This window comes from Rhea americana, unplaced genomic scaffold, assembly GCF_003343005.1.
Source record: "Rhea americana isolate MKP2758 unplaced genomic scaffold, rheAme1 scaffold_205, whole genome shotgun sequence".
In the NCBI taxonomy this organism is placed as follows: Eukaryota; Metazoa; Chordata; class Aves; order Rheiformes; family Rheidae; genus Rhea; species Rhea americana.
Window position 1 is genome coordinate 1,317,247 of NW_028186206.1, and position 23,429 is coordinate 1,340,675.

Below are 23,429 nucleotides of genomic sequence, written 5' to 3' on the forward strand. Positions count from 1 at the left end.
TGGAGGAAGGGCTGCAGAATTTAGCCTATGATTTATACTGCTTTCAAAAATTGCTCAGTGAAAAAAAAAATACAGTAATGTTACTTATGCAGTACAGTTGTATGTAATTTATTTTCTGCATAACCCACATGAAATTTAATAAGATATAAAGCGTCACATTTTTGACTGAAGCCTTACAAACCCTAGCTTTAGTGAAAATAACTACTTCTGGCTTCTCAAATCAGTTGATCAAGTAAGGGAAAAAAATGGAAAATATGTATTCATTGCAATGCTGTTTATTTGATTATTTTTTATTTTTAAAAAGGGAATTACTTTTTACAAAACACCCTAACATATGATAAAAATTAGGGAATGTGCTGCAGCCGTGCTCTCAGCAGGGATGAAAAATGAGAATGCTCTGGCAGTCTAGGGACAAAGGGTTTAAACTCTGGGGCCAGGAGTTATATTAGTCTCCAGGATAAAAAGGCTGATTTTCATTAAAGTCAGGGGTACCCACTATCTTAAAAAAAGATTTCATGGATTTAGAAGCTTAGTTTGTACTATGTCATAAGTAGGTACAATTATCCTAAAGGAGAGTTCAGTAAGCTATCAGCATTGGTATCATTCCCGTAGACTTTATACATGCTTGTGAATGTTTATCTGATGATCAGATACCTGCATTACGTGACAGTCAAATTCTGATGGAATCAGTTCAACGAGTTTTGTGGTAAATAAATGGAATTCAATGAATAATATTGTTTATGGACTTACTAAGGTAAACCTTAAAGCAAAGCGAAGCAAAACAARCAAGTAAAGCAGAGTGCTGCGTGTATCTACTGAGGATTTCATCTAGTTTCTCACTCAAGGAGTGGCTGCCAGTCACAGAAGCTCTGCTTGCGTGCCTAAAATCTAAACAGTTGCAGATCCTTTGGAGAAGCCGATGATACGCAGCTGGCAACTATATATGTAATATATATATATAATTTCACTGAGGTCCTGCAATATTTCTCCTCATGGTATGTATGTTGATTTCAGTGGAACGATTACAGACCTAGGCACCGTATTTAAAAAAAAAAGAAAAAAGAAAAAAAACCTACTTCAATGAATCTTGTTCTACACAGTCAGTGGATTAATATGTGCTTGTTCTCTACAGCTATAGCAGATCAGAGAAAGACTGGATTTATATTTGGAGCGAGAAAGACTCAAATCAGACACTAGGAATAGATTGTTGGGGGCATCTCCCACACTGAAGGTCCTCTAAGAAGTTAAATGTTTGTCAGAAGTGTAATAGATATGGCTAATCCTGCCTTGGTGCAAAGGGCTAGATGTCCAGAAGCTTTCTCAGACTTAGATTTTTAAAGATAAAACTTTGCATACAGAGCTATAGCTTAGGTGAAAGCTATATGTTTAATAAACAGTAATCTAAAACTCTTCAGCATTATATTCTTTTTATACCTCAATTTAAATTTAGTCTAAACCAAAGATTTTTATTCTACTGATCTTTAAATTTGATATAACACGTATTTTTTTCTGTAAGTAACTACAAGGATAATCACAAATTCTTCATTTCTGGAAAGGACTTTCATAGCCTTATACTCAGAAGTCTATTCAAAACATTTAGAATTCCACCAAGGGTAAAATCTTTCCCTTGCATACTGTGTTCTCAGAAATGAGGTCAAGCGTTTCCCAATCCCTGGCAAGAAAACTTTCTGACTCATTACTCTACCACAAAGCATCCAGAATTCCCCCTTGGGTCCCAGTCAAATTGTTCAAATGCTTCGGAAAAATATAGCTTTGACATCCTAAGAAAGGAAATATAGAAAGGCTGTTCTCGTTGCATGAAAGGATTAGAGTCCACTCAGATTTGAACCAGAATGTCTTGCAGTTTCCAAGCTATTATTATTTATTAATTCATGCAATGGGTTTCCACAAGCACTGAAGTACTTTACAGAATTACAAATTCTACTGCAAAATCACAGATACGGAACTCACTTTGTTATAGACACTACCGACAGTTTTCTTGGAGAAATCATCACTAATTTTGTACCGGAATGACCGAGCTACCCCTGCACAGCTGCTGGGGAGAATCTGACTTCCAAATCCCACTAAACTTCCCGGTCCCAAGTTTCAGCCATCTGGTGCTCGTTTCAAGCTCTTCAAAGGCCAGCAGCATTTTCACTAAATGGTTAATCCAATCAACCATATATCTATTCAGAGCAATGCAACTCATCCAACCTGCCACACGGTACATGATCTTCTGGGAATTCTGGTGTTCCTTTCTAGATCAATGAGCCTCTCTCGCTTTTTTTCTCCAGACTAGTCTTACCATGACCCGAGCTGGGCCTATCCATTGCAAAAGTACGTTTACACATTTTCACTTCAGCTGCTCCTTCCAAAATCACAGCCTGCGGCAGGTTGGAAGGGACCTTAGGAGGTCCTGTGGTCTGGGCCCTGCTCAAAGTGGGTCTATAAGCCTTCTCCCCTGTTTCTCCTGGGAGTCTGGCTTAAATAATATCAGCTTTGAGTATTTTCCTTTTCTGGTTGCTAATACATTGGTCATAAAGAGACTACCTAAGCTCTCAACTTACTGTAGGCAGAAAATGGAGACTGGTATGTGCCATGGGCATAACCAAGAGACCTGGCAACTCAGCTAATGGTACTGCTACCCAGTTACACCTTTCGAAAGCCTATATTCTCTCAGCATGGGTTACACAGGAGTCATCAGAGAAAAGGTTGAGAGGACTCAGGGCTAGTGAGAAAGGACAGACAGCATCACAGGGCTAGTGAAGAATTTTGGTTCCCCCATCACGCATCCATCTCAAGCAAAGAGGAAAAATGGTGTAGGCAGAGGCCACAGTCACTGTATTAGACTAAAGAAAAACAGAAACCTATCCCTCAATAAAATGGTGACATTAGAAAAAAGTTAAGCATGTAACATGTCACGTTAGTGAGAAAATAGGCAAAATCTTCTGCACTATGAAGTGCTACAAAACAGTCCTCAGTCAAGACAGTAAGGGCAACTGGCAAGCAGAAGCTTTTCCTGAGAAAAACCCTTATCTGCGAACAGGCCTGACCGCAGTCTCACTTCTTTTATCTCTTCTGAACTACTCCCGTCAACTCTATCAAATGCTGTCTTTGATACTGGAAGGACAAGGATAAAATGTCTCTAAGATCTCCGAATGGTCCCAGACTTCAGAGGCATTCATGCAACTAAATTAAGTCTTTGTTTAAACTTATGTGAGTAGATGAGTATAGCTAGTAAATCAATTGGGCTATTTGTGGTCTTAAAAATTCAATATTCTGTGTACATGATTTGCTGCTTCAGAGCCCTACTTAACAGGGCGTAAAAGGGAAGATAACAACACTGCTTCGATTCTTGCATGACACTTGTCCTGGAGCTAGAGCGCCCTAGGACCACAGGGCTTCAGGGCGGCTTACCACTGTTTCACACCTCGATCCCCACAGGAGGCAGAGGGCAAATGCTCTGTATATGCCCTTGCCACTCCAGTTCATTTACCTGCTACTTCCAGTAACCRCATCATCTAATCTGGTCAGTAAATTTGTCAGTCCTTGATAATGAGGACTGACACCCCTGTTATTCCATATTGGGAAGGCAGCAAGAGAAAATCGTTTATTTAGTGTATGATTACATAGCAAAGGTAAGTAGTAACAGGCTRGTTTAGAGAAAGCAAAGTGTAATGTTAATATATTAAAATATTAATAGATTGATTTAATATTTAATATTTTCTTTCTGTGTTTAGATAAGAATTCAGTAAGATTTTTCCATTTCCCTCACTTTCAGTTTCTTGAATATTGTGTGCCTTGTCCCTTAAAGGACTCATTCACAYGTTGTGAAAATATTGACATGGCATCGTTATCCTATTTGTGCAAAGGTCTCATCTACCGTTGACACGTCTGCTCCTTTAATCAGCCGTGCGAGTGCCGATGTGTTGTACAATCAGTGTCAGACATTTATGAGTCAGACCCCGGAGTTTTTAAATTCACACAACTCCCATTGATTGAAGTGGGAATTATATATATTTAAGGGCAGCAGGATCAGAACAGATCAAAAGAATAATTTCTGCCTTAATTGACTAAGGACAAAGTGAAAGCTCTTGACTTTCAAACTGAGCTTGTCTTGCTGGGATTTTCTCCACCACATTTTTTCATCGCTTTTTGGCTTTATGTAACCAATGCTTGCCCTAATTAAGAAAGTGCTTGCCTTTGCTTTCCTTCAGGGTGGCACACAACTCCCTTTGGGTTTCTGTTATTTCTTTTTCAGCACCCTGCCCAACGGCTCCTGGGAACTCATGCCCCCCCTGGCTTCCAGGATCAGGCCCTAATTGTTCTCCTTCCAGGAAATCTTGAGACTAGAAAACTGGTATTCTGCCAGCAAATGAGATGTGTAGATTGTGTTGCTTAGACCAAAAAGATTAGACCAGCTCTCCAGAACTTCCTGATCAGTTAAAGATGTGTCTCTTCAAGACACTAAAGCAGCATTAATCTTTCCCCTCCTTTACTGTGCAGTGTTTGTCGTTAACAAAATCTGTTAATGCTTTCTCTTTATAAGAGTGCTTTTTCCTTGTTTTCGAAGAAGTTAGAAGTCTGTATAGCTGCTGCCCATTAACCCTCACTAACRCAAAATTGCAGCGTGGACAGCCAAGCAACTGTAACCCAGCCAGCGACCCCCAGGCCACCCGGACAAGCTAGACAGAGCTTTCCCRGAGAACCACGCTGGTCCCAATTTCTGCAGCAAGACTTGCAGGAGTAAGCCATAAAAACGGGAATATTGAACTGTTATGCATTTCAGCTTCTTCCCCTGCTCTTGCAAAAAGCCTGTCGTTGTATTGAACATTACAAGAAGACAGTAGTGTGTTTGCTAAGTTTTACCACTCCTGAGATTTTCCAGAAATTTATATAAAAACAAAATCTTATCCATCTGTTACTATCTTGTGTTTTGGTTACCTCATGGAAAATGCAAGATATATGCTGCTCATGTTAAAAGGGTAGGATATTCATTCCACCTTCAGCATCAATCTGAGGTGCGTAAGTTAAAAGCCTCATCTTCCATTTCTGCTTCCAAGAGCAATGGATGCAGGTAGATATTTCTAGAGGGATATTTGGATTTTTAAGTGGGCTAAAGCAGCTCACATAAAAAGCCTCTGTCTTTTCCCTTACTAAAACGACCACTTAGCCTCCTAGTCAAAAGTAAGCTAAGTACTTCAAACTCTCCCCACACATCCAGACTGATTTCAGAAGTTATAAAATGCTGCAGCAAACTAATATTTATGCCTGATAAGGGACAAAACACAGCAGATAGCAATGAAGGAGCATCAGCTAACACGTATCGTATGAGCGTCATATCAAACAAAGACTTTTTGGCAGTTGTATTTTATTCTTACAGTCTGTGTAATTTATAATTGGTTCAGCTTTTAAACTGTAAGAGGACAAAACAGAGAGCAACTTAAAGTATGTGTTCAGTTCGCCTCATATCCAATGCTATTTTTTTTTTTTTTTTTAGGTATTACAATGAAACTACAATAAGAATGATTGCAGGGCATAAAACTTAAATTTGGATATTTTTCAAAGTTTCAGAGTACGTCAAGTTAGCAAATGGATTCTGCCAGTTTTCTTCACATTCTGCATAAACGAAAACCCAGATCTCTGCTTAGCTATGGATGCTTGTGGTCACTTGCTGTCCTCCCTCATGGGCATGTGAGAAAAGGATGGTGTGAGGGGAGAGGAATTTATTTCAGTAACAAATGGAGAGATACTTATTTAAATTTCACAAAATTAGAAAAATCAGTTGAGGAAATAGTCATTATGACAACTTGTCATTTCTCCTCTGCCTTTCCTCCAGGTCTCATAGGCTGTACGGACTTGCGGATATCTGCAGATCTGTAAGGTATGAATCATCTCACACATTGCCGAGGTGAAACCTGGCAACTATTTAACAGCACCACTGCAACACTACAGAACATTTTAAGACAGGAAATTAAGAATACCTGAGCCAACTAAAACCACAGGGGGAAGTTTAGATGGACAGAATTTAATTACCCATGCTGGAATTTGGCCAGGACTCCAAAACTTACACCCCAACCCTCCTGTAAAGTGCCATCAGACCTTTAATACTAACAAATGGTCAAAACATTAGCTTTAGATCTGTTCCAAACAAGAGCAGCACTACAAGCTATCCAAGACCTGCTAAGGTATTCCTTCAATAGACTGACAGGCAAGGGTATAACACACTGAATCACGCAAATCAGCTATAGAACAAGAAAAATATCTTTCCTAGCARCACTGGAGGATTTCCTACTCTAGAGGTAGCTTAATATTTTTAGAAGAATTTGGCATGTTTTCAGAAATGCATCTAATTACTTTGGGGAAAAAAATGCACATTTCAATATCTCAGATCCCCAAATATCCTTATTTTCCCCCTATGAATCCCCCAAACATACTTCAGTTCTCAGCCTCTTGTTTGCTCTTGTTTGTTGCCATTTGTGGTGTGGAAACAAGGCATACTATACCGAGTAGCAGTGTGTTGACTTTAAAGAGAAGATTAAAGCCCCAAAGTATATACTTCTTTGTTTGTCATATTATTTTTCTAAAGAAAGCTGCACACTATTTAACAATTATTTGTTGTTAAGCTAAAAAATTCTGTGGGTTATCTTTTCTATAAGAATAGGATTTCTACAAGCCATGGCTCTTGAAATTTCTTAGAGCTGAGGAATTATGTCAGCCCTGAAAAGCATGGGTTCATTATTCACATTGTGTTACTCTGTTGACATAATTCCCTAACAGACTGGGACATGAGGTGTCCCAGTTTGATACTTCAACCTACCGCCACTGCTTTTGGCTTCTCTAAATTGTGAATAGTTCTGTGTCTGAGTTCCTGTTTTAAAAATCCTTTGAGCAGTATATCTATATAAGAAAGAAAATCTGGGTTAGTTGTGGGCCATGAGCAATTTATCAAGCAGCTTTAGTTATGTCTGTGGGATATTTTTCATTATCTGAGGATTATTAATAGAGACAACTATATACATAGTGATTATTCCTTGACTAATAATTGAGATAATATTGATATGAAGCCTAGTTTCATTAACACCTTAGTAAAGAGATGTGTCTGTGAAGGGTATTTTTTCCCTCCAATTTGTAATCAAAAGTTATTTAATAGTAAAATCAGTCGTTACTTATAACGGAGGTTGCAGACTTGGGAGTTGGTAGAGCCAGCTGCCAGGCTGCTGGGAGCCAGACTCTTTTTGATCTTCATATTGAATGGTTTCCTTTGATCACTTAGACAATAGATCATAAAAGAACAGAGCTTTTACCCATATCTCCCTAAATTTGCAGGTAAATAATGAGATGGTCTGAACTGAGACTGGAGCCTAAGATTTTTAACAAACAATTCTCCCCTTTGAAGTAGACTTAGGAAAATTAKCATATAAATGAGCAGTGCTGCTACACAGGGACACGTGGCTGGAGAAGAGGGATAATTGGACTGAGGGGGTTAGTTTCTAAATGAGGTCGTTTGCTAAATGACCAGCAGTTAGACTACAGGTGCGTTCATTTTATGAGCCTGCGATGAGATGCGAACAAGGGGTTTGCTCAGGCTGGGGACCACAGGCAGGCATGGGGGAGGTTGTAGCTCTGCAGCCAGCCAGGAGAGCCCAAGGTAAGGTGGGAGATGGTGCAGAGCCCACTTGGACACAACCCACCCCTCTGTGGGAAGAGGTATCCAAAATGACTCCGTGAAGCCAGATGTGGCCCCCAACATCAAGATTTGTCAGCATCCTCTTTAAATACATAATGCTATCCAATACGTTCATCTATTAACTTTTTCCAGTCTGTATGAGGAGCCCCATTTGCAGCAGCTATGAAAAAGGATCAGGTATGTTGACATATCCACAGTGGTGGTTGCTGCCAGGAGGATGCACAGGCTGAACTTGCTGTACTTGAAAACCCAGAAAACTGTTACTGTCATAGCCACAGAGTCAAATTACCCTCTTCAAGCCTCWCAGCTCTTTATTTCACCAAAATCAGTGGTATTACCTGCCCCCAAGGGAATGTGTCACTTTTTTACAGGACACCCTGGTTCTCTCTCCTGGCACTCCTGCTGGCACCAGAACAGCCCCGTCCTTTCATGGTAGCAACATGCCACCAGAGCCAAACCAGTAATGGAGTTCTATGATTTACTAAATGAGCATGAAGAATTTAAATTAAAAAATATGCTTTCAACCATAACTTCTTAGAATGGCTGAAAGAAACATAATCCATTCACCAGGAGATGAATCCTGGAGGCTGGGGAGCTTTGGGTGAGTCTGGACAAGCAGAGTTATGCGTAGACCTTTACTAAGAGTGGCCTGGGATGGCAGAGTGGGGGGAGCCTTGAGCCAGCCACGTGGTGGGGAAGAGCCATGGGATTTGGACACGTGCAAGAGAGGGTTCACAAATAGGAGCACGGGCAAAGTGGAGAGCTGGGGAAGGGCCTGGGCCAGAGGCAGATGGGAGCCAAAGGAAATGGGTTTATTTCACCCCTCTGGCTTAGCTACTGAGTTTGGGGCCAGAGAACCCCCTGCCTCTTTTTCCCCTTCCCACCCCTTTTTTTTTCCTTTTGGCAAAAGGAACGGGCCCAGCCAAACTACACAAAACTCATTTGTTTCAGAAAAATTGAAATGAACTTTTTCTGCACTTCTGAAATCCTTCTGTCCTCACTCCTTATATTTATTAATTCAAAGTGATTCACCAAAAGTTGACCTGAATTCTCAAACTACTTTTTTTTTCTTCTTCTGGCAAATGAACTCTTCACTGAAAACATATGTGCCCGTCACGATACTAAATGTATGCAGTCTATTTACTTGCTGTTTGGCTGATGGCTGGCCCCTTCCCAGGGAGGCAGAGGAGATGGAAGACATTAAGAAAAGCTCTGAATATTGCTAGCTRAATAGTCTGTAAAAAGTATAGGGATGATAGGAATGAAATCCCAACACTGTAAAGCGGCACTTGGAAGATTTAGCTGCAAACTTTCTATAAAAAAATATCAATGGAAGTCACACAAATAGAAACCATGCGCAACACTTGGAAACCACACCACTGTGCCTCCATAAACACACGAGATTCAAAAAAAGACCCTAGCTGAAGGCAATGCACTTTGATGGCTCAGCTCAGCACAGCATAATGTTGGGAACACCTGTTCTGGATCGGGTGTTTTCCTGGCACGGAGAAGGGAGGCAACCGGCCTGCAGACGTAGCAGTGGAGMCCGCTGCTCCAGCACGGTCACTGTTCCTGGTGAGCATTTGACACAGTGACACAGAAACCAGTCTTATGCTAAAGTGGTCCTCCAAAATCCACAGGCAGAAGTGCCAGATAACGGGTTAATAGTTATGAAACCAGCAAGGTGGCAGAGGTGGTGAATGGGGAACCACCATCCTGCAGCCCCCAGGCACAAGAGGTAGGGACCTCGCTAGCACCAGTAGGTCTGCTAACAGCACTTTAAACAGCAAATAAGGAGCTTCTGGAGCTTGCTGTCACCATGGTGAGGAGGCAGAGAGTAAATACAGCTTCAGAAGGGACTAAACGAACTCCTGGACAACAGGTCCATAGATTTGGAAGAAGGTATGCAAGGCTGGACCTCTAAGAGCCCTTACACAGTGGCTCCCAGTGCTGAGGGATGCGCAGGCAACTGAGAGCAGCCAGGTTCATGCGCCAGGACATCCCTGCTGTGGTGGACAACAGCTGGGCTGGCCAGCCCATGGGGCTGACCCAGCAGGGCTTTCCATAGGTGTTCATGCTGGACATGGAGCCAGTGTCATCGYGGAAGCTCCTGAACTGTGCGTTTCGGTGCAGCATGGCCGACTGCACAAGGAAGGTGCGCTTTGCCTTCACGGACTCACAGAAACTCACAAGTCAGCTTCATGATCTGTCCTTTCCCAGCCCCTATGGGACACACACAGAAACAGCTATGACATGAAACCACACAGCTCAGCCACTTTACCAAACAGTTTTTGGTGTCGATGACATACGTATGCTCCTGGAGCCATGCAGAAAACTATGGGCCTCTCCCACCAAAGACCATCCTGGTGAGACCACTCCTGGGATGGCCTTGCTGGGGCAGCGACCACAGCCCCATCTGGAGACACCGGCAAGCAGCCTTGTGTAAGGGTCTGCTGTCCTCAGGCAAATGTTAGGCTAGTATTGGGGAAAAGGTGCATGTATCCTTGAAAAACATTCCCCAGCGTGGAGGGCAGCGTAGGAGCTCAGAGAGGAGGAACGACAGACGGGGCGTCTCTGTTTAATGGTGTGCAAGGTGTTTTAATACGGAATTTAAATCAGGCAACACCTGATGTGCTCCAAGGCAAGGTGGACTTGGAGTTTCCTAGGGCTAAAAAGATCAAGAGAGGTTGTAAAGTGGAAAAGAAAAAGGACTTTCTTGTACTAGGGGGCAATTCATGCTGGATTATGAAGAAGGAAAGGGATCACTGGGAAACAGGGATAGTTGGGAAGAAAAGATGTGGGAAACAGAAATTACAGGCTAAAGTAGGCCTGTTAAGAAGTAAGAAAACAATTGGGGGGTTGAAAAATGACCAGAAAAGTGATATTCCCATGGGTGTGAGCAATAGCCCAGGTTACACTGAGAACGAGGTTAGTTCTGGAAATGAACATCGCATCTGTCTAGTTCCAGTAATCCTCATCCACTTTAAATGGAGTTCACTGCGCAAGATAACTGCAATAAATAATCAACTACATTATAAACTGGACATATCCTCTACATCGAGTAATCCTGCTATAAAAATTGAGAATAAAGGAATTTGCTGGATGACTAGCACTTAAGAAATTGCTCCCTGGTGGGTTATTTGCAGCCTATTCTCTCCTTCAGTAGGAGTTTGTGTTGAATAACTCACAGCTGTGGAAGTACCTGCRCAATGGAATTTAACACCACTAATAGAGGGATCCAAACCGGCTCCGCTCCTCTCCTGGCTGGCTCATGCCGAGACCCCCAAGTGCAGGCTTCTATTTTTTGAGCATTTAGGCTGAAACAAGCACAAACTTAAATTTACTGAACAAMACCAACTCAAAACTCTCTGTTCCTCTTGACACAAAGTGGAGGAGAAGGTAGCTGGGATATGCAAAARTGAAATTGCCCTGGTCCTACACCGCTCGGGAACTGCAGCCGATGTTCTCGGCTATCGGGGGACACCCCRGCTACAAACTGAGCTCCTGCAGAAACTCGCACGAGGAGCTGGTGAGTCAGGAACTGAGAAAGTAGCACAGAGATGTGGAAAACCCTCCATGAACAGAGGCCTGCCCCAGTCGCTAGCGTTTTCCTGCCACTCTCCGAAMTGCCAGCGTAACCTGGAGGGGAAACTTCGATGAAAGCGGCTGAAAAGTCCCTTTCAGTTTGCAGTCAAAGAGAGACACAAGCCCCAGGATCTGTTGCAGTTCCTGAATTTCACACATACCCTCTGCTCAACTTGCTCCTTCTTGTCAGGCTGGGAATGAGTCATCTTGGCTCCCAGGCATCTCTCTGGGTAGGGCACAAGTGGGACCACRTTGTGCAGCCAGGAGAAGGTGGATGGTAAAAAACATGGGGCAAAACAGCAAACAAATAGCAAACAAATTTTCATAAGTTACCAAAGAGAGAGGAGAGCAAATTGAATGCGGAGAGGGGGGAAGGAGAAAAAAAAAGAAAAAAAAAGCAGCACAGTGTTAGGAAGCACCAAACAGCTCTTAAAAGTTTCTCCAGCACTCAGGCCCCCCAAGTGATCACTCAAGGAGGATAAAACTTCATGTGATGAAATGAGAGTTGCAGCTGAATGTGATAAGAAGTGTTAAACACCTGCTTCGTATTCAGCATTTGCTAAAAATACCTCCTAATGCACTTACAAAGGAGATGCTGGCTGTGTACGTTGTAGCTGTTCGATACAAAATGGTACAAGCTACCTCAGATAAATTCAGAGTTGTTGAGAGAGAACTATTAATTAAACAGGGGCAGTACGGAACTCCATCTCCASAGATTAGATTCATTCTGCATAGTACAAAACAGTGGGTTTCTCCTTCCCTTCCAGCTCCAGTGACATTTCTGCATGCTAGCTTGCACCTAGCAAGGTCCTAAACACCCAAGAAATATTCATATCCTAGACAACAGTACAATTTTTTTAAAAAAGAAAACCAACAATAACAACAACAACAACCAAAAACCCCACAATAAAAGAAAAGCAACCTGAGGAATTACAGCCTCCGGCGCCGAGCACAGACCTGAGCACTGCTGAGCTTCGGTGTCCGACCGGAGGGCACAGGCAGCCAGCTCTGCCCTGGGGCACCAGCTGAAGCCCATTCCCCTCCTCTCCTGCCCTAATGGCATCCCATGCCTGCTCTCTCAGGGATGCATTTATCYGCTTTTCCTAACTGACACCTATCAGTCTCACCCTGCTTCCGTAAAGGAAGTAAGTGACAGCACAGCCTGATTTCTCGAGCAGCCGGAGAGGCCTGAGGTGCTTGTGTGCTRCTGTGGCTGGAGGCGTTTTGCAGCCCGCAGTCCGATGTGCAGAAATGCATTATTTCCGACGTCATTTTTGCTCTCTGTACGTGTGTGTAATGGTGTTTTCAAATGGAGTAAGATTACTCATATACCCACTAAAATTAAAAATACTTCTTGGGGCAAGGGATGTAATTCTYTGTATTTCAGAAGTGACTCCTCGGTCAGGGCAGAAATGTGCCTGCAGTTAGATTGCGCCAAGGGCTGTTCTTAATAAAGCTCCTTCCTTGGAAGCAACTGGTGCTGGTTGCTGTCAAAATAGCGTGCTAAATTTGAACAAATTTGAATATTGTAAATATTCAGTGGAATTTACTAGCTTTTTGTGAGACATAGCCGTATGGTCCATAAATTTGTAGACTTCCGTAAGTGACTCTTTAACTAAAGGTACCATCTGCCAATCTGCAATGCTGGGGTACCAACAGATTTCCTAATACAAGCATAGTGATATGTTAGGGCAATATCAGTTCTATGTGATGTTAAATATTCAATAACTCCTATTAATACAGAGCAGATTCAGACTTTAGTCTTGTATAAAAATATGCTGTCAAAAAGCTAAAAAAACATACATATCAACTAGTTCTACTCCATAAAAGCAGCTGCTAGGGTTACTTGTGCCCCAAGGCAGCTTTAATTTGGACATGCTGTATATCACCATAGGACTACTTGACCGGAGTTGCAGTATCAAGAAATATTTTCAGGACTATTCTGTCTCCATTAGCAGTTTCTCCAGGATATATTAGGCACAAACTGGGTTTCCTTCAACATCAGTCATTCACATTTTCTCTTTCATCCTGTCTCTGCTAAAATGGGATTTTCATGGAGGCCATGAAATTGCAAAATTTAGTCTATTCTTACGGCTGAGCTCCATCATTTGGGCTCCTTAATGGTGTCTTGCAGCAAAGGCTAGGGCAAAGAATCCCTCACCCTGCTCGTAGGGATCACCCAGTAATGATCAGTATTTTGCCTTTTCATTCAGTAGTTTCTACCACCTTCCCCCCACCCCGTCATATGGTTCAAGACTGATTATCCTTGGCCTCTCTCTAGGAAAGGGTACTTCTGTCCAGTTCCGCAAGGATGGGAGCTGCTTGGTTTCCCAAGCATGCAAAAGCATCTCCTTCTCCAGGACCAGGGTTACAAACTAGCTGCTCGTGTCTTCCACAGATGTTCTATCATGCCACCAGAATACAAACACTAGTTACACCTCTAGTAGTTCTCTAGTTATACCAGAAGGCCCTTCCAAACTGAATTGTYCTCTTTTGTTATTTCATTCACATACCAATGTGAAGGTGGTGAGACCTGAGGACYGCTTCCTTCTGCGAACACCATAAAGCCACAAAGACTGCCCCACCTGGCTTGTTGTGAAAAGGGAGAAAGGGGTTGCTTTAAGGAGAGCTGAAGTGTTCTCAGGAGGCGCAGCTGGTGAGACCACACATGTGACCTGGATGTTCTCTGAGACGTGGACTTTGCTGACCCAAGGAAAAAAAAATTTCCCAAACAAATCTATTCAAAATATAATCAAAATGCACCACTCTTACATAGTCCAAGTCCGTCATAACAGCAGTAAGATTAGTTATCAGTGTTCTTTCTTGGTCACTTTACTAATTATATGATCCTGCTTTTCTAAGTAAACTCCCAAGAATTTCCTCCCTCTGATTTGACAGGGTGCTTCTCAGGGCCAGTATTTCCCTCCATTTAGCTAAAACAAAAAAAAGCTTTCTCTTTGAAAGTATTTCAGCATCATGAGATAAGTTTCCTTCCTCCTTTTAATAATTGCACAGTTCCCCAGAGGAAAGTGTCAACAACATTATTTCCTTCCAAATTCTAAAAGAGTTACAATGTTCATGTGGGTGGTGAGATTAGATTACAGTAAAATTAATTGTTAGTTTCAAGCCTTCCTTTTCCAGGCAGCAATCTCAGCTCCCATGAACTTGTTGCTTTGACGGTATTCACCTTTCTCACTTCTTGCACGAGGTAGTAAAGCAGCACATAAAAGCTGGTAAAACATAGTGCCATTTAACTGGAACCCACAACCAAAAGACATAAAATCTGGTACTTAATGTAGATGTTGTACCTTAATTCTCTAGCGGTAGGGAAAATATTCCCAAGAACAGAGTATAAGCATATGGAGGGAGAGAGAAGATTATAGGATCTATCTTGAAGAGCGTAATATGCAATATGAAAAGAAAAGCCAATGCCACCGCTCCCAGCATGGGGATGAAGGAAGTAGCAATGAAGCCCGTGTGGCCAGCTGCTCTACCTATCCAGCCACTTCGTTAATCCACCCCGTTTGGACATTTTCTTTAAGAACAAATAAGCAAATAAATAAAAACAGCCAGCTCCATCTGTTATTCCCCTTAACCACAATAGGATGGATTGATAGCTCGCAGAGTGGGTTTCTGAGGAAATATGGAAAAAGTGCCCTTCCAGATTAATTCAAGGACAGCACTGTTACCCATACTTCAAACATTCCTGTGTTTATTTACTGAAGCAACAGGAGTAATATGACATCATAAATCTTTTAAAAATTGAAATAGTAGTGCCAGGCTTGAAAGATTAATAATAAGGAACGCCTTTTAGAGTGTGCTCATGGAAACGTAATATGAATGATTAGTGTTTTTGAACATTAGAATTAGAGTGTATAATTGTAATGTTATTGCAACTATATAGGAGCCAGTGATCCTTTAATGGAATACACTGTGAATTTAATTATTTACATGGAAAAATCAGTGCTCATTAAGTCGCTGATTGATAGACTTACATTTTCCTATATCCTGCAAGCGTTATGAAGAGGCAACATTGCTATCTATGCAGATAAACTCAGTTCATGTTTGTTATGTATTTAATTTTAAATCCTACTCTATAGCTGACACATTTTGCACTGAGGGCCTAGTTCCTAAGGAAACCGGAATGGTCATTTTTTGGCAGTTTTCCTGAGGGGCCTAGCAAGGGTGTTGCAGTTCATTAAAAAGAGATTTTGCTTTAAGCAGTACGAGCCCTAAGGTAGAAGCTCAGGTGCTTTGCTTAGGTGCAAGGGCTATTTCCCACTGAGGATCCAAGTGGCGAGGCTGGGTGCCTTGTCCTATATTGCTACTTTTATGGTGGTTTCAACACTTTTTGGTGGAATCACAATCAGAAAATGCATCCTTAAAAATGTATATGCACTTTGGCACCACATTTCCCTAAAGTGGCTTCTAAGCATACAGTCCCTCAGAAGAAAACCCAGGACTTCTGCAGGTGCCTGTATAATGCCGGTAATATTAAAAGTAYGGTTCCAATCAGGCGAACGGCATCCCGCGCCTTTCCTGCACGAAGGCAGGGCCCGCAGGTCCAGCATCTCTGCAGCCGTGAACAATTGACTCSACAGCAACGGAGAGAGAGAAGGAGAATTTTTCAGATCCTCTCCGTCCCAGGCGGGGGCCTCACCGCAACGCCACCGGCAGAAGCCCTGCCGGCTGCGCGGGGCTCCCGYGCTGCAGCCGCCGCGCTGGGTCAGAGCACCGAAGCGAGCGGAGCGGCAAGCGATTCCCACCTGAGCTCCCGTCCCTCCCGTCGGCTGYGCAGGGCCGGCGACGCCGTGGGCCCCTAATTCCGAAAACGCCCGGCGCGGGGTGCTGCCCACGTCTGTCGCACGCGAGGAACTGGAAAGGCACTAGGGAGGAGCACATTTGTTAACACAGTTTATTGGCACACTTATTGGCAAAGCATACATAAAATACAGTTGTATTATAGAACACACTGACTCACTGTGTCTTTACATGATGAGTTGAACATATTAATATGTAAATGAAAAAAAATTAGTTTCTTTTATAAAGTTTCACATAAATACACCGGAATCAAAAAAAAAAAAAAAAGTAAAACAAAAAATGTTTTGAGGGCTTTACAAAAATATTATACAAGAAATATACCATGAAAAGAAATAACAACAAAGCCAACTCAGATACAATAATAAAAACACAAAAGTTTTCGATTTATTAAGCTGCCACAAAGTTAATGGATTACATGGCTTTAAAATATCTGGATCAACAGCAATTTTACAAAGCGTAAACTCTCATAGGACTGGATGTCTTTCTCCACATAAAAATATTTCTCATGTCTTTGATGAAAAAAGACATTTCTTGATTCAGCACTTATATTTAATGATGGAAAGAATATCTATTGGCATCAGCTAAACGTAAATTAAAAATGCTGGATCCTTTAAATGATTAACCAATGAAAGAAAAGTTAAAGAACAAAAGTTACTTTAAATTACTTTTCCTTAAAAGCTSATTTTTTTTCTGAAACAAGAAATTTCAGGTGCAAGTTGAAAAGCAGAAAATATTTTACAATTGTAAAAAGTTTTACATAGTCATGTTAATGAGATCCTGAGCACTGATGACTTGTTGAAATATGGCCATTGTTTGATGAGGAAAAAAACAACCCCTCCGATAGAATGCGTCGTCAGAGATTTGCCATGAGATGCTATATAAGTTTCAATTATTTTAATTGAGGTCAGTGCCAGTATCACGTCGTGTGTGAAAGCTTCCTAGAAATGTACATGGAAGCTTATACATGATTTTTCCCTAATTAAAAAAACATCAGAGAGCTTTAGTTTAGAAATAGATACTGTATCTGTTGAAAGGTATTTTTGTTCTGTTTTCTCCTAAAGAATGCTGTGAAACAGTAATTAATAACCCACTGACATACATTCCAGTGGGTACTGCTGCAGAATAACCTATTGGGAAGCTTGTGGTGTGGGATTTTCCGATTTAGTCTCCTGGTTAGCAGGAGGTTTGCTGTTCCACGGGCTGTTATTTCCCAGTGCAGGTGAATTGTTGAAATCTTCTTCATCATCCATGCCATTTGCTGCATCATACTGTGTATTCTCTAATCTAGTGATAAGCCTTTCGTCTTCATCCCCAAATTCGCCTCCCATCAGAGTTGGTTCTCCTACCACCATCACATCCTGTGAACAGCACCCAATATTTGTTATATGGAAACCTTGAGAGAAAAAAAATCAACTTAAAAAAATCATGTTAGAGAATTTGCATGTCTTAATTTTGTGATATTTGTACAATAGAGTTAAAAGTTCCTGAATAGTAGGAACCAGGAGACAGGTTTATGCTTCATTTCTAATTTACATGAAAGGCTGTTACACTCCTCTCTAGTTGCATGCTCATGGCTCTGGATGTCAGAAACCCCTGAACTAAAAAGCAGGTAAACTGAAAAATGTGCATGTTTTAAAAAAATAAGCAGGCTGTGAAACTGGCTTAAGCTCCTGCTTGAAATGTTTAGCCTTTATCCAGTATTTCTTTTCTGAGCCATTTTATTTGGAAAGGCACCAGGGTGCATTTCAGCTGCAACTCTGTGATACTCCTATTTTAAAACTAGTTTAAAAGAAACCACATTTCTTATTTTCAGACTTTTCAAATGTAGAGCACAGCACTCTAATAAAGATGGTAACTCTCGTATCCTTAGCCAGCCAAGCCCTTTTACGCATCCAATATACTTGACATTCTGCTACTTAATTATGGTAATTAATTTAGGTAAAGTTTTCGATAAAAACAATGTTCACACTGATTTGACAATTTGCATAGCTAATTAAGTCATTAGCAAAAACCTGCTGATTGCCAACAAGCCCTGAATTTACCATCTGTTATTTCATGGTGCCTGTCACCTAACTCCATGTAGGCAACCCTGCTGCCAATCTGTGCAGCAAGAGGACCAATCTGTCCAGCTGGTACCGTAAAAGGAAGATGAAGAGTGCTAATTATAATTACACTGATGAAGCTAGTAGTCATCAAAAACTGAAGCATGCAAGAAAGAAAGACTTCATCTAATCACTGTTTTAAGTACGAATTGTCCTTCCATGAAAACAAGTAAACCGCCTACTGTACTCCAGTGCATCACAGATCTGCTGCAAAAACCTAACCAGCATGGGATAGAAAGGTGCAAACTTGAGGTTGGAAAGCAGAGGTGCAAAGCCAGAGAGCCCTCCCATTCTCTCTGTTCAAAGGGAAATCAGGTTGCTGCGCTAACTGCTATGAGAAATATGTGGCATGATGCATCTTTTCATGGAGCTCAGGTGGCAGGGCATCTGATAACATTTGGTAAAAGTGCAGTAATTCCAGATGTCTGTCTAGCTTTGTACCTGCTGATTTAACAAGCCCTTCAAAGAATCCTAGAGAACAACAGATTTGTATTTTAAAGGATCTGTTCCTGCTTAGGAATGTAAAAGCATTCGTAAAAAGCAAACAAAAGACACGTTTGCMTATAAGACTTTTTCTATCAGATATGTACTTCATTCACCATGAAACCATACAAGTTACTGCCTGTATTTACACTATTTCTTGATATCCCTTAGCAAAGGCTGATATRCTACAGAAGAATGTTTAAATCACAGTTTCAGCCTGTGCTATGTGAAAAATTTGTGAGTAGATGGAATCTGTTACATGATTTCTTGTCTGTATTTTGTTACTTCCTATATCTGTAAAATATTTCATTTAATCAAATCACCACACAGCTTTGCAACACAGAAGTTTAAAAGGCAATGGTGTTTATAACAGAAAGTTTATTCTAATTCATTTCAGCTCTCTAAGCAACTGAAAATGTATAGTTTGCACTGCTGAACCAGCCCTGACCCCACTGTATTGCGAGAGCAGTAATGACAAGAGAGACCTGGCAGAGGACAGCAGATTGGATTTGAGCGTGCAGTGTGATACGGCAGGCAGAAAGGACCACAGCGACTGAAAGACTGAATCACGGACTGAGGTGGCAACAGTTGCTCTTGCTCCAGCGCTTTCGAGCACGGACCTCAGATGCTGCCTCAAGTTCTGCGCGTTGCCGTACCAAGGCGAGGTCGGCAACTTGGATGAAACATAGGGAAGTGCATCAAACATAATTACAGGCCTGGAATAGCTGGTTGGGCAGGCCAGGTAAAAGAATTAAGTATGTATTACATTGAGGGGTGAACATGCTTAACAGCTACAAGTGCCGAAAGGAAGAGGATCGCTTTAGGCCAATCTGATGAGTTATTAACTAAGGTACTAAGATGACATTAAATAAAGGAAAATGTATCTTCCACTAGTAAGACAATATTCCTGTTACTCAGAACAGCAGACCAAGGATTAATTATCCCAACAGAACAGCCATAGCTTTGCTGCTCAGGTCACCTAATACTGGACTGGGGAAAAACTCCGTATGTGACAGGAAACATGCATGCATCAGTGGGGAGATGCTCAAAGACCTTGTAAGTATTTCCATCTCTAATTTCTCTGAGTCTTTGCAAATATTATTCCTTTAATATAATGACACCCACGGAGAGGACAGTTTGCACTTATATTTCTCTCCATGCTACTGAATATGTCTCTTTCTCTCTGGGAATTAAACTGCAATTATATTGAGGTTAGTGGAGTTTTCTCTGATTCTATTTAAAAGATAGATATCACAGCATTAGTTATAGGACATTAAAAGATATATATATACATATATATATACATATATATATATTCTTTACAATCCTGCCACTTATAGTATGCCAGGCAAAAAAACTTTCTCAGGAAGCACACATGCTGTTTCCTCCCCGAAGAGGATTCTGCTCCTCAGACTGCAAGCTGAAGACCCCACCGACTGAACCCCATTGAACCTCCACTCACTAGTTCCCGTGCAATGACCACCAACCTCTGAGGAGGACTGGAAGTGACTCCTTTTAGAGCCCCTCAATGCTTCTCCTTAAATTGGCCAGTGGGGGTCACTGCTGTTGAATGACACAAGGCTCCATCCCTCCCAGGGTTGAGGCTGCAGCTCTGGAGTGCTCCTAGCTCCTGCTCATGGAGTGAGAAGCAGAATCCAAGAATTAAACCCTAGTCTCTTGCATGGCAGCACACACTGCTATGGCCTAGTTATGGTAGCACATATTTGACTAGATTATTTTTAAAAAGATTTAGACTGTAGTCACTCAATCTTATTAATTTACTCTGTGATTAGAAACAACATTTTTGGTCAAGGAATGTCTCATGATAGTAAAATATTGTTGMAGTGAAGCACTGTAAATAAAGCAGTGGATGTTTTACATTAGGTGATAGATATGTATTATTTAATAATATAAGCACAATAGCAATTTTCATGTATAGCATACCTTTCATCCTGCAAGATCCCTAATTGCCACCCAAACTTGAATTGATGCATACAAACTATACACAGAGATCGCTTCATACGCAACACGAATGCAAATACTTCTATTTAACAGACCTGTCATTTCTCAGGCTTTGTCTTCTTTATACCTAACTTCACAGTTTTGCTTTGCTATGCTCAGTTACATAACTAACCTTTTTAACCTGGTATTTTAAAAATCATCCTGTGGCTAAAGAATATCTGGCATTTGTACCAGAGGTACAAAAGCAAAATGGACCACAAAAAAATCCCCATACCTATGCCTGCCATTTTCACTTCTGTTAATACATAGCCTAACTCAGTGTGTGACAGCAATTAGTTTATAGCTCAAGTGTCACAAGCTCCAGAAGGACACAAACACTGCTTCCCAGCCTTAAATAATTAAAAACATCTGGAACTATCAAGTATTTTGTTCAGATAAGCCTTATACTTTGAGGACTGAAAGTTATGCTCATTTTAGCAGTCACAGTATCTTTAAGTACTAAGCCAAAAGAAGAAGGGTACCTCTTCCTTCTTTCCCTCCTTTCTTCCTATTATGGAATTGCATTAGTGCTGACAATTTTGATAATCTGACTTCTTAGCTCCTTACCACAACAATTATTAAAGACTCACAGACCTACTGCTGCCCACTTCAGTAACGGTCACTACCCCCAAGATAAAAACACCAGCCTGACATTTGTGCAAAAATCATCTGTAGAAACAGAACTGACATTTTAATTAGGCTTCAGAGTAAACACTTTCTTGCGTTGAGTGGTTATCTTTCACATCTCATCATGGTGCTCTCTCTTAACTTGACATTCTGGTCTTGTTTGGATTTTTTTTCCTCAAATACAACAACCAATTTGCTCACTCTTTTCTCCTTCAGGCTAAATCTTAGATCTTGAATTACACAGTTTCAAGACATGGGGCAATTTCTGACACTAATCTTCTCCATAGCTTTGAGTACTACGACATCCATTACAAAAGACTCTAAACCTATCCTCTGTTTCTGAAACTTGTAAGAAGTTGTAGTGTTCCTTTTTACATTAGCAGCTATATCTATGGATTTGGCTTTTGATGAGCTTATAAAGAACTACAAAGAGAAACTCCGATTATAGAGGTATGTAACTCACTGAAGGAGAGTGCAAGGAGGCTCTAATTATGACTCTGGATGTACCAAAGAATTTTTGATTTACTTAGTGGAATGTAGGGATGCTTTATTCTTTCCAACACTGCTGATATTTTACCAGGTTCATGATTACAGTATTACTCTCAACAGGACTTCATTAGTAATTGAATACACCTATTAATTTCTATGGTTATGGTTGGGAATAAATTAGAGTAGTGGTGCTTAGACTTTGTGGGAGTTGTGCATTGTTGTCAAATTTCCAAATTCAAATAGATCAAAATGGATCAATGTGCACAGCTTTCATTAAACTTAGCTGAAAGCATTATTTAAGTGATATGGCTCTATGGACCATTTTTGATCATCTTGCCTATACCTGTAATCCACAGATTACAGATCCATGGTCTACATACAAGGGCCTGGGCTTGTTTTTATTTGAAACAGAGAAGAATAAGAAAAATGCAAAGAAATCAAATCTCAGTCTGYGAAGAAGGCTTGAAAGTGGAGTGGAAAGCTGAAAGTTTCCCAAGAACTTGGGAAAACACTGCAGCTAGTTTCAAGCATGAGAAGAAACCGGTGAAATGTTGCCTGTCTTTGGTTTTGGTCAGACCAAAGAGGAAAGTGGTAATTATTCAGGTTTCTGCCCAACAGGTTAACATTTCTTCCAAAAATCAGACATGATCAAGATTATGAACAAATTTCCCATCAAAGACTGGAATCTGCTGAGACTAATATATCCGAGGGAACTATAGATTCTGGATCCCTGTTTTGTCAACTTTCTTAATGCACTAAACAAAAGCCAGAGTGTTTTTGTGAAAGCACTGGAACTAACTTAGCCTGCACCAAGGAGAAAYTAAGAGAAGCAAAATTCTGGTCAGAAAAAATATTTTTGTATTTGTACTGTTGGAGAGACTTTAGTGGCACCTGGCTATAAGTCACCATAGCATTCTGCCTAAGCACCTATAGGTTCAAGTCAAAAGAATCACTGAGCAACTAAGAGGACTAGGGTGTAAAACTGTAACCTGAAAACACGAATTCTGCAGTGCAATCATGTAGCACACTGTCTAACTACATTTGTTTAAAGGAAGCTCTCAATATGTAGGAAAAGTCTTAAATGGGGGCTTTGGCAGAAAGAGTTACATTGACAAGAGGAGATGCTGAAGATGCAGAACCAGTATGGTGACAAATAACAGAATCAGAGAAACTTCTACATTATAAGGGAAAATGAGTATAAGAGAGCTCAAGTGACCATCAAAAGGGCAAAACTTTGCCTTTTATGTCGCAGAGTTGAACAAATATAAAAATTAGAGATAGGAGGACAGACTGAGAACGACCCTTTCCGAATTACTGATGAGAGGGCAGATGCATACCCCACCACTGGCAGAGACCCAGCACATTCAAAGTGCTAATAAATTTAAGGCAACACAAAGGGCACAAATGATACTGATAGATTAGACTTCAGCAGCTGAACTTYAGGATGCAGTGCCAGCCTGACCCACCCATGGAAATACAGCCACGCGGTTTCACTTTCTGGGCTTGTCTCTGTAACGTGAGCAAAGTCCCTGCCTGAAGAACTGATCAGAAACTATGCTGGAGGACATGCCATAACCTCCTTTTATTGGAGAATAACGTGTAGGTGACTGTTTTAGATAGACTGTTTTAGA

General features: G+C 41.1%; 1 protein-coding gene and 1 long non-coding RNA gene across 12 annotated transcripts in view; one reads left to right on the forward strand and one right to left on the reverse strand.

The window, feature by feature from the left end:
* The first annotated feature begins 3,576 nt into the window (after positions 1–3,576).
* LOC146596239 (uncharacterized) lies at positions 3,577–19,190 on the forward strand. Its single transcript, XR_014895780.1, has 3 exons — positions 3,577–3,638; positions 5,840–5,884; positions 19,079–19,190. It is a non-coding gene; the product is annotated as an uncharacterized LOC146596239 (long non-coding RNA).
* LDB2 (LIM domain binding 2) overlaps positions 16,177–23,429 on the reverse strand; it is a 217,794-nt gene continuing 210,541 nt past the window's right edge. For 6 of the 11 annotated variants that reach the window (XM_085304276.1, XM_085304275.1, XM_085304274.1 and 3 more), the window contains one exon: positions 16,177–17,454. In XM_085304276.1, the coding sequence (XP_085160402.1) occupies positions 17,224–17,454 (231 nt within the window). In that variant the 3' untranslated portion in view covers positions 16,177–17,223. Of the gene's footprint in view, positions 17,490–20,168; positions 20,312–23,429 lie in introns of all 11 variants that reach the window. The other 5 variants (XM_085304279.1, XM_085304280.1, XM_085304277.1 and 2 more) reach the window with 3 other exon arrangements.